A 14,617-nucleotide genomic window follows, 5' to 3' on the forward strand; every position below is an offset into this window, starting at 1 on the left:
TCAGACTGACAGGCTCGCGCCATATATGTTAGCAAGTCAGCACCTTGTATCGCGCCATCTAGTATTGAATGCTTGTAATTTACAGTGACAACAGCTGTCAGAAGCATTGGAACAGGAGTGCATATAATGTGCTGATTACATTATGTCAGATAGTATGTAACAGATCGAAAGTTGAACAAAATATTATACTGTAAAACAGGGATAGAGAGAACAATATTTAAGGCTACAGTATGGGAAACATAATAGTAATATTCCGCGTTAAGTGATTTTAAGCAAGGGCTTTACACCATCAAAGAAATTTTTATCTCACAATTGTAATTGCTCATTGAGGATTAAATGGTCGTTACAGGAAAAATGTTTGAAAATTTCCAACTGTTCAAGAATATAAACTCTGAAGCCTTTCTTTTCCGTACGTAAGATACTAATATCATAAACATCTTTAGGTTTGTGTCCTGTGATAAGAAGGTGGTCAGCGAATGACGAATTATGTACGTTCGTACCTTTTTTCCCTAATAGATTCTCTTTATTTATATCTAATCGAAAAAGCTCGTCCAGTCTGTCCTATATAATAAGCTGAGCAAGTGTCACAGGTGATTTTATAAATGCCTGAGTTTTGCAGAGGTGACCGTCTTGGTTTTAAATTATGGATAAGATTATTTTTGAGAGAGTTGTTGATAGAGAAAACTATGTTGCAGCCCTTTTTTTTTTTTTTTTTTTTTTTTTTTTTTTTTTTTTTTTTTTTTTTTTTTTAAGGAGACGTTGCAATCTGTAGGTTATTGGCCCTACATACGGTAAAGAGAAGTATTTCTTCAAATCGCTAGGCTCGTCAGTAGTGGTCCCAAGCGTGGTAATTCTGTTATTGATTTTGTCTGAAGACATCTACTACTATATTTGGTTCGTAACCATTATTAAATGCAATGGTTTTAATTAGATTCAATTCGGTTTTTAAATTTTCATAGGACAAAGGGGTAGAGATTGCTCTATGAACAGCAGAGTGAAAAAATGCTTTTTTGTGAGTTCGTGGGTGTGTGGAACAGGCTGACACAATTTGGTCAGAAAAAGAATCCTTACGAAAAATATTGAAAGAGATTTTGTCATTCACTATTGTCAAAGTTAAGTCTAAATAATTTAACTGACGGGAGCTGTTTTCAAGTTCACATGTGAAGGTGATTTTTTCATGTAGTTTGTTAACGATCTCGAACAGGTGGTTAATGCCATCGTTCGTTCCATTATAGACGACTAAAATGTCATCTACGCACCTAGAATATGAACCAATTCCTAATGTTCTAGTGGAAAAAGTTTTGAAAAATGTCTCTTCTTGAGAGTTGATAAAAATGTCTGCTAGGATGCCAGCTAAGGGATTGCCCATAGCAAGACCATCAGGTTGTTGGTACAGCTGTCCATTGAATTCGGAATAATTATACTTTGTTACGATCTGCATTAGGTTAATGAAATCAGTGATCTGATCTGTTCATCAGAGTTCTTTTTTGAACAAACGTAAGTTATTCTCTATGATATCTAAAGTCTAGTACAGGCACATTGGTATAAAGGTTTTTAATATCAAATGAGAACATCTTTGTGTTTTCGTCGCAGTGTATGTCTTTTATTTTGTTGATAAAGCTCTGACTGTTTGCTATAGAGTAATTATTTCGAAAAACATAAGACCTTTTTAATTTATCATGAAGGAATTTTGCTAGATCGTGATAAGCGCTGTTCATACTATTAGAAATAGGCCGAATGAAGTGATTTATTTTGTGGACCTTAAACTGGGCCCGAAGCTTAGGCGGCTGGGGGTTCATGTTAATCAGCTGTTTTTTCTGGAATGGCTTAAGTAAGAAATTTGCATCATTGACTGCGGATGTAATTTCTTTTTGTAAAATTGGGGTAGGATCTACCTGTAGCTCAGAAATATTGTTTTCCTCAAAAAATTCTTAAGTTTTTGCTACATATTCACAGTTTTCGAGTGGTCATAGCTGAATCCTGGCACCCTATTAAGAACAAAAGCTTTGAACCCCCATTTATGTGGTTTACTAGGATTGTATTGTTTTAGTGAAGATCTGCACTTTGTTGGAATAATCTGTTCAACAGCTAAAAATTCCTCTTATTGGTACTTGCAACAGTCTTTCATGCAACTGGTCTAGCAGTGGGCGAATTTAGAAAAGTTTGTCATGGTTGGGGTCACTAGCAGGGACTAGATTACTGTTATCACAAAAGTGTATGAAGCATTTCATTTCCTTCCATTGGTTACAGATCATTATGTCACTTACAGCAGGGTGGCCCAGATTGTTGAGACCAATAATGCCTTGTTGCTGGGAGTTGAATAATGGACATTGGCATGGTCATAACAGTAAAGTGTTCCATTTCTTTGACATTAACATATTGGGTTGCCATTGTACAGAATAAAGATTAGTTTGTTTTGTTATGTACTGCACTATGTCTTCAGTAAAGAAGTGCTGAAAAAATTCCACAGGATTGTCAAGATCCAATATTGATTGGTATTACCGGTGAATTTTATCTCTTCATCTTTTCTAATCAAGTGTCCTACTTTCCAGTGTATTCTAGGTTTCTCCACCTTAGTTAGAGGTTTTGAAATTCATTGCTGTGCTTTAACCCTATCTGCAACACGATTATCATCAAGGTTACAATCAGCAGTAAGCCTCATCTCACTGTCATCTTCTGACTCTTGATTCTGTTTCTGGTATCACCGTTTTTAACATTATAGCTCTTAGGTCTGATACTATCATAACTGTCTGACTCTGAACAAAGCACATCTTCATTTTGAAAATATTGTTCTGGAGAAAATGTTTCGTCATCTGACATATCTGGGTCTTTGCTAAAATTTCCATCCTTAGTGACTCTTATTGTGGCAGAAGAGCTGTAAAACGTTGTTTCATTCATTGCACTAACACAGCTGGAAAAACGCTGTGAAAGTGATGTTGTGATGAATGTTTATTCTATGCTACCAATAATGCATGTTGTGCCATACGTATCACAAACCTATTTTTCAATGTTATATGTATTCTAATTGACAGATATATACACTTACATCTTTACAATTAGCCACATACGTCCTTTCCCCCTAGAAATTATATAAACTCCGAACTCAAAATGTTTACTGCGTCAAATACAACTTTTCATATCACCAAACTTGACATAAACGGCTCGCAGTGCAAAGCAAAGATTCTTACTACATAGCTCCTTATTCTCAACAGATGGCATTCATTGTTTGCAGAGATATTCTTAACAGCATACCATATCTGTCCCAACATGCGTTTACAAAATATTTATTTCAAATATGAGCTCCACAATGAGGAAAATGGTATGTGCTATATCTAACCCAGTATGCTGTAATGGCTTAAGTACTCAAAAAGTGAAAAGAAAAAGAAACAATCAAATAAACAAAACATTTTCATTCTGTTCTTCTTTTCTTTTTGTTGATGTCTCTCTTGATTTTCACATACAGTTTCTAGAGCAATGGTTGTGTCATTTAGTTTATTTTGTGCTGCTTGTAACTTTGCTTTGGCTGTCAGATCCTCATGCCCTCATCTTTCTTTTTCTCTTCATATTCTTCTTTCCTTTGCCTAATACCCTCTTCTTGCAGTTGTTTTTCTCCTCAAGTCTAATTAAGTAACATTGGTTAGCTATATGATCTATTTTCAAAAACTCTTTGTGTTATAGGAACTTCTTCCATGGTTTGAAAGAAAATTTTTAGCATTAAAAAAATCCTCTTTCTGGATCTGCATTGTTTTATGCTAGTCTACTAACGCTTTCACCAATTTATTCAGATTTGGGAATGTAGCACTGTCTGCAGATTTTTTTTTTTTTCTGAGAGCTTTGAATGATTTTCGCTGTCCATGATTCACATTTGTTTGCTGTTTGAAGGAACCTACTCTCTTGCACTATTTATTGTTGACTGGTAATTTTTGAAGGTAGTGTGTCTCCCCCCCTCCATAAAATTCTCTCTTACTAAGAACTGACTTCTGCATTTCAGGAACTAACTTTATAAGAATTTTCCTTGTTTCACTTCCAATTTCCATTCCATCATCGGTCACTTCAGTTTACTATCAGGGAATTTCTATATAATATCCGAAATACTGCCGTTTTGTAATTCTTTAACATGAACAAAACACCCATGAAGGATCTTTGTCAGCGATGTCATCTCATCAACTAAGACACAAATTAGAACAGGTAACTGAAGTAAAATTTTGTCTTACGTACTTTGTATAAGATTAATTTTACCAGAACAAGAGTTACCACCTGTTTTTTTAATCACTCTTTGGCAACTCAAGACAAGAAGTATTTCCAGAGAACAGGTCACTGACATAAAATTCTTTCAATGCATAGAAGAAGTGTTGGCCATCTACATTGCGCATGTCTGATATGATATGTTTCAGTTTTGGATGAAGATCATCATGAATTTTTTGAATTCATTTATTATGTAAAGTGTAGCTGCCAATATTAGTTAGTTGCAGATAGTTTAAAATCTTTTTTGTTCCCTAATAATTTCAGTATCCTCATACACTTCCTCTATCTGTTCATCTTCAGCTTGCGACATCGGCATGTATACCTGAACTATCGTTGTCGGTGTTGGTCTGCTGTCGATTCTGATTAGAATAACCCGGTCACTGAACTGTTCACAGTAACACACCCTTTGCCCTACCTTCCTATTCATAAAGAATCCTACACCTGTTATACCAGCAGCAGAAAATGATATAACAGGTGTAGGATTCGTTATGAATAGGAAGGTAGGGCAGAGGGTGTGTTACTGTGAACAGTTCAGTGACCGGGTTGTTCTAATCAGAATCGACAGCAGACCAACACTGACAACGATAGTTCAGGTATACGTGCCGACGTCGCAAGCTGAACAGATAGAGGAAGTGTATGAGGATATTGAAAGGGTAATGCAGTATGTAAAGGGGGACGAAAATCTAATAGTCATGGGCGACTGGAATTCAGTTGTAGGGGAAGGAGAAGAAGAAAAGTTTACAGGAGAATATGGGCTTGGGACAAGGAATGAAAGAGGAGAAAGACTAATTGAGTTCTGTAACATGTTTCAGCTAGTAATAGCGAATACCCTGTTCAAGAATCACAAGAGGAGGAGGTATACTTGGAAAAGGCCGGCAAATACGGGAAGATTTCAATTAGATTACATCATGGTCAGACAGAGATTCCGAAATCAGGTACTGGATTGTAAGGTGTATCCAGGAGCAGATATAGACTCAGATCACAATATAGTAGTGGTGAAGAGTAGGCTGAAATTCAAGACATTAGTCAGGAAGAATCAATACGCTAAGAAGTGGGATACGGAAGTTCTAAGGAATGACAAGATACGTTTGAAGTTCTCAATCGCTGTAGATACAGCAATAAGGAATAGCGCAGTAGGCAACACAGTTGAAGAGGAATGGACGTCTCTAAAATGGGCCATCACAAAAGTTGCGAAGGAAAACATAGGTACAAAGAAGGTAGCTGCGAAGAAACCATGGGTAACAGAAGAAATACTTCAGTTGATTGATGAAAGGAGGAAGCACAAACATGTTCCGGGAAAATCAGGAATACAGAAATACAAGTCGCTGAGGAATGAAATAAATAGGAAGTGCAGGGAAGCTAAGACGAAATGGCTGCAGGAAAAATGTGAAGACATCGAAAAAGATATGATTGTCTGAAGGACAGACTCAGCATACAGGAAAGTCAAAACAACCTTTGGTGACATTAAAAGCAACGGTGGTAACATTAAGAGTGCAACAGGAATTCCACTGTTAAATGCAGAGGAGAGAGCAGATAGGTGGAAAGAATACATTGAAAGCCTCTATGAGGGTGAAGATTTGTCTGATGTGATAGAAGAAGAAACAGAAGTCGATTTAGAAGAGATTAGGGATCCAGTATTAGAATCGGAATTTAAAAGAGCTTTGGAGGACTTACGGTCAAATAAGGCAGAAGGGATAGATAACATTCCATCAGAATTACTAAAGTCATTAGGGGAAGTGGCAACGAAACGACTATTCACGTTGGTGTGTAGAATATGAGTCTGGCGACATACCATCTGACTTTCGGAAAAGCATCATCCACACAATTCCGAAGACGGCAAGAGCTGACAAGTGGGAGAATCAGCACAATCAGCTTAACAGCTCATGCATCAAAGCTGCTTACAAGAATAATATACAGAAGAATGGAAAAGAAAATTGAGAACGCGCTAGGTGACGATCAGTTTGGCTTTAGGAAACGTAAAGGCACGAGAGAGGCAATTCTGACGTTACGGCTAATAATGGAAGGAAGGCTAAAGAAAAATCAAGACACGTTCATAGGATTTGTCGACCTGGAAAAATCTGGTGCAAGCTGTTCGAGATTCTGAAAAAAGTAGGGATAAGCTATAGGGAGAGACGGTCATATACAATATGTACAACAACCGAGAGGGAATAATAAGAGTGGACGATCATGAACGAAGTGCTCGTATTAAGAAGGGTGTAAGACAAGGCTGTAGCCTTACGCTCCTATTCTTCAATCTGTACATCGAGGAAGTAATGATGGAAATAAAAGAAAGGTTCAGGTGTGGAATTACAATACAAGGTGAAAGGATATCAATGATACAATTCGCTGATGACATTGCTATCCTGAGTGAAAGTGAAGAAGAGTTAAATGATCTGCTGAACGGAATGAACAGTCTAATGAGTACACAGTATGGTTTGAGAGTAAATCGGAGAAAGACGAAGGTAATGAGAAGTAGTAGAAATGAGAACAGCGAGAAACTTAACATCAGGATTGATGGTCACAAAGTAAATGAAGTTAAGGAATTCTGCTACCTAGGCAGTAAAATAACCAATGACGGACGGAGCAAGGAGGACATCAATAGCAGACTCGCTATGGCAAAAAAAGGCATTTCTGGCCAAGAGAAGTCTACTAATACTAAATACTGGCCTTAATTTGAGGAAGAAATTTCTGAGGATGTACGTCTGGAGTACAGCATTGTATGGTAGTGAAACATGGACTGTGGGAAAACCGGAACAGAAGAGAATCGAAGCATTTGAGATGCGGTGCTATAGACGAATGTTGAAAATTAGGTGGACTGATAAGGTAAGGAATGAGGAGGTTCTACGCAGAATCGGAGAGGAAAGGAATATGTGGAAAACACTGATAAGGAGAAGGGACAGGACGATATGACATCTGCTAAGACATGAGGGAATGACTTCCATGGTACTAGAGGGAACTGTAGAGGGCAAAAACTGTAGAGGAAGACAGAGATGGGAATATGACAAGCAAATAATTGAGGACGTAGGTTGCAAGTGCTTCTCTGAGATGAAGAGGTTAGCACAGGAAAGGAATTCGTGGCGGGCCGCATCAAACCAGTCAGTAGACTGGTGACAAAAAAAAAAAAAAATTCTACCAACTGCTTCATTTACATTTGGTCTATTGCTGCCCAACACGATTAAAAATTTTTAAAGGCCAGTTGATGATCATCCAACAGCTTTCTTGATACTCTGTGATCTATCTTTTGCTGTAGCTTAATACATCAGGTAAGTGTTCAAGTAATGAATTGTAAATGACCAGTACCTTATTTTAATATGTAGCTTCCCCCCCCCCCCCCCCCCCCCTCTCTCTCTCTCTCTCTCTCTCTCTCTCTCTCTCTCTCTCTCTCTCTCTCTCTCTCTCTCTATTAATTCATCATATACAAAAGTATAAGAACCTGATTTTTACAGTTCAAATAATGATAGTATGTGGGAACGTGGCCGTATGGTGTCTGATATCAGATAGGAAAATTATGATGCAGATAATGCCAATTTGGGCAATGGCCTTGCCGCAGTGGATACACCTGTTCCCGTGAGATCACCGAAGTTAAATGCTGTCTGGCGTGGCCGGCAGTTGGATGGGTGACCATCCAGGCCGCCATGTGTTGTTGCCATTTTTCGGGGTGCACTCGGCCTCGTGATGCCAATTCAGGAGCTTCTCGGCCGAATAGTAGCGGCTTCGGTCAAGAATACCATCTTACGACCGGGAGTGCGGTGTGCTGACCCCACGCCCCTCCTATCCGCATCCTCCACCAAGGATGACACGGCGGTCGGATGGCTACTTGTGGCCTAACGACAGATTGAGTGAGATAATGCCAATTTTCCAGCAATTATACTATTGGGTAACATTACCATGAATAGCTTCGTTATCAACAGACCTCCACCTAAAATTATTGCATGCCCCCTTTGAAGGGTAAAGAAGTTTAGCTGTTGTTGTGTTATTCCTACTGCACCAGCAGACTATTGTTAGTTTATTACTTTTGTATGCATTGGAAGAGATTCTTGCATAACAAGCTGACTTCCTGATATTAGGTCTTCAGTATTCTTTTTATGCATCTCAGTTTCATAATGGCGAAGAAGCTAAGTCCATTTTTGTCAGATCTAGCATTTTTCTTGTGACATTTAGACACCACACTACATTTTGATCATAAGTATTACATTAGTCTCAAAGAAAATGTTCATCGCAGTCCTTAACCTGAACCATGCTTTGCTAAAAGAAGTTAGGTTCTTTGGCATTTTTATGCTTCATGTTCAGGCTAAAAATAAAAGTGCAGAAATGACACTTGTTTCACACAGTAAAAACAATAACTCGTATATTTCATGCACCCATTTGTTTATTTCGTCTTCATAAGTCATAAAACTTTCTGTAAAGTTTTAATTACTTCACACTTTTTAACACTGTGTGTTCATACAATTTACACGCATGCAAGATCACGAAAATAAGATAATTGGATAGTGACAAAATAAATACATCATTGTTCAGCCATTTCCTAAATATACATGTGTGCCAACACATTGTTCTGCACTGTTGGTAGAGATGCCGTCTTGAGCTCACGAAAATAACTCAAACGGTAACTATGGGCTTATAGTGATATTATGCTCAAGGATGCTAATCTGTCCAGCAATACATATTTATGCAGTGTGTTTAACATTCAAAACATTTTGTTACTTGTAAATGGACTGATGCTGCCATCTAGCAATAATAATAAGTACTACTACACTACACTACACAACATTTTTGAAATTTTGGCAAACAGAATAAAACTCGAAACATAAAAATAAATTTATTATTTTTTAAGCCAAGAATAAAAATTTCAAAAAAAGTGGGAAAGGAGGACACACAAAGAAAATGTAGGAGCGTTCGTGCTATAGTAGAAAAGTAGGAAGAATGTGATGCACCTGAATGTTTCACAGACCAGCTAAACTCCAGAGAACATAGCCGTCATCCCGCAAATGAAAGTTTAAAGGTCATCACATGTTTCTGGCCACCGTGTATACACATAAGCATGTCAGACAGTATTGAGATGGCAGTACATTATTCCTTTTTACTTTATATCTTGTTTTCCTTAACATTGGCAGATGATGGCAATAAAAAAGAAACTGTTTTTCTACCACAGCCATGCTGACTTTTCCACTGTTCAAAAATTCTCACTAAACATTGTTAACCTCTGAAAACGGCTGAGACAAAGACGAAAAAGTCTTAACATCTTCACTCCTGAGACGAAAAAAATTTACATGAAATTTTTCTTTCCATATTTTCCAACAAACTAGTATAGAAGCATGACACGTATGCCAAAGAAAAAAAATTGGTTATTCACTAGGGCATAAATGGAGGTCCACATGTGTGGACCTCGGGTCACAGTTATCATGATAATGTACATGTCTTTGATTCTCTCTCTTCCTCATTAAAAACATTTATTTCTTTCAACAAAATAATTATTTTATTGTAAACTTAACTACTTATGTTAATTTACACAGAAAATAAGTATTTTAATTTCAATATTTTTAAATACAGTATTTCCAGTACAGGTTTCTGTTGATACTCCACAAATGAAAGAAAATAAAAATATCATGCAACAATTTCTGCCAAATAATAACTTGATATTGCCCATAAATGCATCTTTACTTCTTGTGATAGGAGCCGGCCGCGGTGGTCTAGTGGTTCTAGGAGCGCAGTCCTGAGCCGCGGGACTGCTATGGTCGCAGGTTCGAATCCTGCCTCAGGCATGGATGTGTGTGATGTCCTTAAGTTAGTTAAGTTTAAGTAGTTCTAAGTTCTAGGGGACTGATGACCACAGCAGTTAAGTCCCATAGTGCTCAAAGCCATTTGAACCATCTTGTGATAGGCTTCAAAACAATTATTTTTCATGACACACAAATACATTTCACATTTGATGCAGATGACCCTTGTCTTGGAAATGCAGCCATGATTCCTGCATTTTGAGGCATTCTTTGCATCAACTAATTTTGGTAAATGGACTACATTGTCAAACCTAACTTCTGCAATTGTGACAGAGCTCTTCTTGGCTTTTTATCCATATTTTGTACATCATCTACATCTTCACTATCAGAGGAATTGACTACTGAAGGGCGTCCTCTTCTTCTAGCTACAGGCTCAACATATTTGTAATTAATCATAGCTTTGCCTACGTGCATTTTGTAATCCATCAGTGAGAACCTTCTTTGTTTGGGTATTTCATTTTCTGAGCACCATCTGTGGTACATCACCCAACAATTGACAATCACAAGATCTATAAAATTATTAAACATTCTTACAGGCCATTTTGATGTGCAAATGTACCATCTGTAATATGATAAAAATCTATCACAGAGATCAACACTTCCCATGTTTTCATTGTAAAGCTTCACCGCCACTGGCTGAGGAACATCTATCTTCCTTTTCTGTTCTCTTGACCACCTCTTACACGTGGTTGGAGGGCCGCTTCCAACAAATGCTGAGAGTATTAGGACACTTTTGTTGTCTTTCCACTTAATAAGACAAATTTTACTATCTTCCCTAACCCATTCTTCCCATTCCCCCCGTTGAAATAGCATGTCATTTTTCAGTTTCTTCACTATTGGACCCAATCTGTTCTTCATAACTGTACCTCTCTGATAAATTTTCCTTCCCAGCAACATGTCTACAGATTTTACACTTGTGAAAAATCTATCAGTGTATACACAATGCTGGTTGTCTCTAGGAACACTTTCTGTCATCTTAACAACTGCTGCACTGCGACCATATTCTTTCATATCTTCAGCTGACACAGTACCTGACCCAGCATAAAACATGAAGTCCAACACAAGGCCATCAGGTGCAGCCAGAATGAAGCATTTTAAACCTAATGGATTAGGTTTTGGTGGTACGCAAGTCACAAAGCCACATTTACCAGAAAATGGCACCATCTGTTCTTCATTGGAAATATGATGTGATCTTGGAAGGGTCAGACTCTTCTTCTGCACACAATCAAGAAAACGTTTTACCTTCCAAAGCTTCTCGTTGTGCTCACTTGTGTTATCGACAAAATGCATATAATTTCTCAGTTCATAGAAACAGTCTCTTGTCATACACTTAGCAATAAGTGGAACCTGATTATTTTGCTGCCAGTACAGCTTACTTTGTGCATAGCCCAGAACCCCCATAACAACATGTATTCCAGCTAAATGCAACATTTCTTCTCCACTGGTGTTAACAGATTTATGTTGTCGTTTTTGAACTGAATACAAATTGGTTTGTTATGCATGTTCTTCCCAGAATGTCAGAGGAAGGTATTCCAAGAAAGATTCAAAAATTCCTTTCTCTTCTTCATAATCTGGAAGATGGATTTCGCTGTCACAAGGATTCGAATACGGCATTTCATTCTTCCTCCACTTCATAGATCGCACTGACAAGAATTTCGTCTTGGGGATCTACAAATAAACAAAATTGTAAGAAAAAAACATGAGTAAGTTCGCTACATAATTTATAATATTATTGATCATTACTGTATGGGGTAAACCTACCATTTCTATCGTCTAATTCCTCAGAAGAATCCACAGTCTCATCTACTGTTGCTTTATCATTGGCTTCAAGTTCAACAGGAAATGAAAATTCGTCATCTTCCCCATCAGATAATCGGCATTACTGTCGTTCAGAAGCGCTTCCAACTGTTCTTCAGTTAATATTTCATTCATATCTGTAACGTATGAAAAGGAGAGTTACTTCAGTACTCTACTGTCGAAGACGAAATTGAAGTCAGCAAATTCATATTATGACCTGAGGTCCACATACGAGGACCTTCAGAAAATGAGTTATTTCATAGTAATAAACAAAATATAGTCAAATCGGAACTAACTCTCAACATCTAGAAGAGTTAACACACTTTAGAAAAAAATCACAGCATTTTAGACTAATATTTGAGCATAATAATTATTTACATACCTTTCTATCTTTAGCAGTCATTTTGAGTGCACAACCAGCTGTGAACAAATAAATCAGTCGTTCTTTGCGAGGTGTTGCGCTCTCGTGTTGAAACTGAGAAATAAAGGTCCACGCTGGTGGACCAACGGTCTGAAGCAGAAAAATACGCGTATTTGCGGAGAAAAAAAAACTAAGTCAACATTTGTGGACCGCTGGAACGAAGAGGTTAAAACAACTGTTATTCAACCAGAAATACCAGTTGCAATAATGACAGCAAAGAAAACTTTTATAATTAGAAAGCTACTTACTCAAAAACCACGACATACTGGAGGAACAGTGCAAATCTCATAATGACCCAAGCATAGAATGGTGGATTTAGTCACAGTACCTTCACTTAGTGTTCCTTTTAAAGTAATTCTCTCACCAGAACGCAGAGTGCAGTATAAGCAAAGGAGTGAGTGGACGAAAAATGTAAGTAGCTCTCATACAAAAGGCATGTGGCTCCTGTGTTGCACTTAAATGTGTGGCCTGATGCAGGTGTATACGACCGGTAGATGGGGGAAAAACCCGGTATTTTTTTCATCCGGTAAAAAACGGGGAATTGTTCATTGTGTTAGTTATCAGTAAAATTTTTGTGATGTTGTCTGGTAAGAACCAATTCTCTAACAAAGGATATTACTGTATCCCGTATCTGCAGAATAATACTGCATCACAAAACATGAACGAGAGAGAAAGAAAAAAGTCGCAAAGGAAATGCGCCATATACAACAAAACACAGTGCACATACAAGCGCCTGCCAGCCTTCGATGAGCGTGAAGTGACAGCTGTTTACTTTAGATTCGTTTGAGCAGTTGCGGGCAGGCTCTTGCATGGGCAATTGAGTCGCGTATGAATAGTACGTTCTCCCGCTTCTGGCTACAGTTGTGTGGGTGGGCGCCACTATCTAATATTGCCCCTGTTCGGAAATATCATAGATCTGGGACTGATGCACAGAGCAGACTGATTGTAATGGGGAGGTGGGTAGACTCCCCGTGACCTTTGTTTACGTTCAGTGATTTTGGTATTTCCTCTTCATTTATTGTTCTCACATTAATGGAAACGAAACGGATTTTTGTGGCCGGTAGCTACCAAATCAATTAAAATACGTTCGCATAATTGCGGAAGGCTAAAATACGTTGTTAGTTTCAGGTTTTATTTCCTCCTTTCTCACAGTCAAGCATTAATCGCCTTGCAGAACAATAAAGTTATTTTTGTCTGTTTGCTAAAGAGATTTGGCTTTTATTAATCTTGCAGTCAATTTATTTGAAACGAAGTGTTTAATTTCGCGCTGTTGGCTAGTTTCAACTGTTCACTGCATATCAAGTGCGCGTTTAGCATTTGCCATAATAAAGAACCAAATGTGAGATAATACAGTACTGGCACTCAAGAAAATTTACATCAGAATCTGGACATACGAATGTGCACTTTAAGCCGAATTATGCATTTTAGTATGGTTCACGAAATTTTGATGCTCTTTAATTATCGTCTGATGTCTTGTTTCTTCTATGACATTGTGCAAGATCTTTTTAATGTTTTACACGTACGAACATACAGGCTTCCTCCGTTATTTGGCGCTCTCTGGCAACTGCTAAAACGAACCAATTTCTAGCAGGTCACGGGAAAATATTGCGAATGGTGGTTTCGTTACGGTCAAAGTAAATTACCTTTTACGCAAGATGAAATATGTGCGATGAATTTCTTAAATCCCAGAGCATTGGACTCTCATTTAAAAATTAATTCTTTGAGGACGACAATGTAGAAGAATTTCGAGTCCAGAAGATCAGACAACGTCGTTATTAAAAATTTTACTTGCACATTTGTGATGTACCTTAATGTAACGCGCATAGATCAACATTATATGTGGAAGCTCAGCTTCTCTTGCAGCCTATTAATCTTCGAAACCAGTACTATATGTGAAAGCTTTGTTTTTCTTGTAGAAACACTATGTATATTAATTTAAATCATTAACTTTTCTAATTTGTGTGTTCACGCTACTTACGAGTGATTTTGCTATTGGTTGACTACATCACGTGTCCTGTGCTGTCATCAGCTGGCGAGATCACGTGACATGAGCTATGATTGGCTTACAAAAGCACGTCGGAAGCTCGATTACAATGCTTCGGAAACTAACATGCGGTGTTTGGCAGAATTCGAATTTATACCTTCGTAACATGAAAAAATGCAGCACACATGTTGCTGCACATTAAAGATCTTTCCAAAACGTGTTTTTTCCCCCTTGAGTTCGGTTTTCTAAAGTGGCGGGAAATTCTACGTCGGTGTAGAAAACCATAAACATTCTAAGGGTTGGCAAGTTTTACAGTGCCGAGGTACAGGATACTGGCACTGTACACGGAAAAAAGTTTATTTTCAACCGGGAAATCCGGGAATTTTTTTTCCT

At 37.8% G+C, this 14,617-nt stretch overlaps 1 protein-coding gene across 2 annotated transcripts; it reads right to left on the reverse strand.

Moving 5' to 3' along the window:
- Positions 1 to 9,674: 9,674 nt before the first annotated feature.
- LOC126292055 (uncharacterized) lies at positions 9,675 to 12,320 on the reverse strand. Of its 2 annotated transcripts, none has more exons than XR_007551985.1 (3): positions 12,202 to 12,320; positions 11,784 to 12,036; positions 9,675 to 11,690 (listed from the first exon to the last, which is right to left on the reverse strand). XR_007551985.1 is itself a non-coding variant. In XM_049985859.1 (3 exons), exon 3 carries the CDS (start codon positions 11,451 to 11,453, stop codon positions 10,260 to 10,262), a length of 1,194 nt encoding a protein of 397 aa, XP_049841816.1. In that variant the 5' UTR covers positions 11,454 to 11,690; positions 11,784 to 11,956; positions 12,202 to 12,320; the 3' UTR covers positions 9,681 to 10,259. The 2 variants fall into 2 exon arrangements, 1 of the variants encoding a protein (XP_049841816.1); XM_049985859.1 differs by having other exon boundaries at positions 9,681 to 11,690; positions 11,784 to 11,956.
- Positions 12,321 to 14,617: the final 2,297 nt, after the last annotated feature.

Source organism: Schistocerca gregaria, chromosome 9 (genome assembly GCF_023897955.1).
Source record: "Schistocerca gregaria isolate iqSchGreg1 chromosome 9, iqSchGreg1.2, whole genome shotgun sequence".
NCBI lineage: Eukaryota > Metazoa > Arthropoda > Insecta > Orthoptera > Acrididae > Schistocerca > Schistocerca gregaria.

Coding starts and splice junctions, on each gene's coding strand:
- LOC126292055 (XM_049985859.1), bottom strand. CDS start 11,453: ATGTTGCATTTAGCTGGAATACATGTTGTTATGGGGGTTCTGGGCTAT.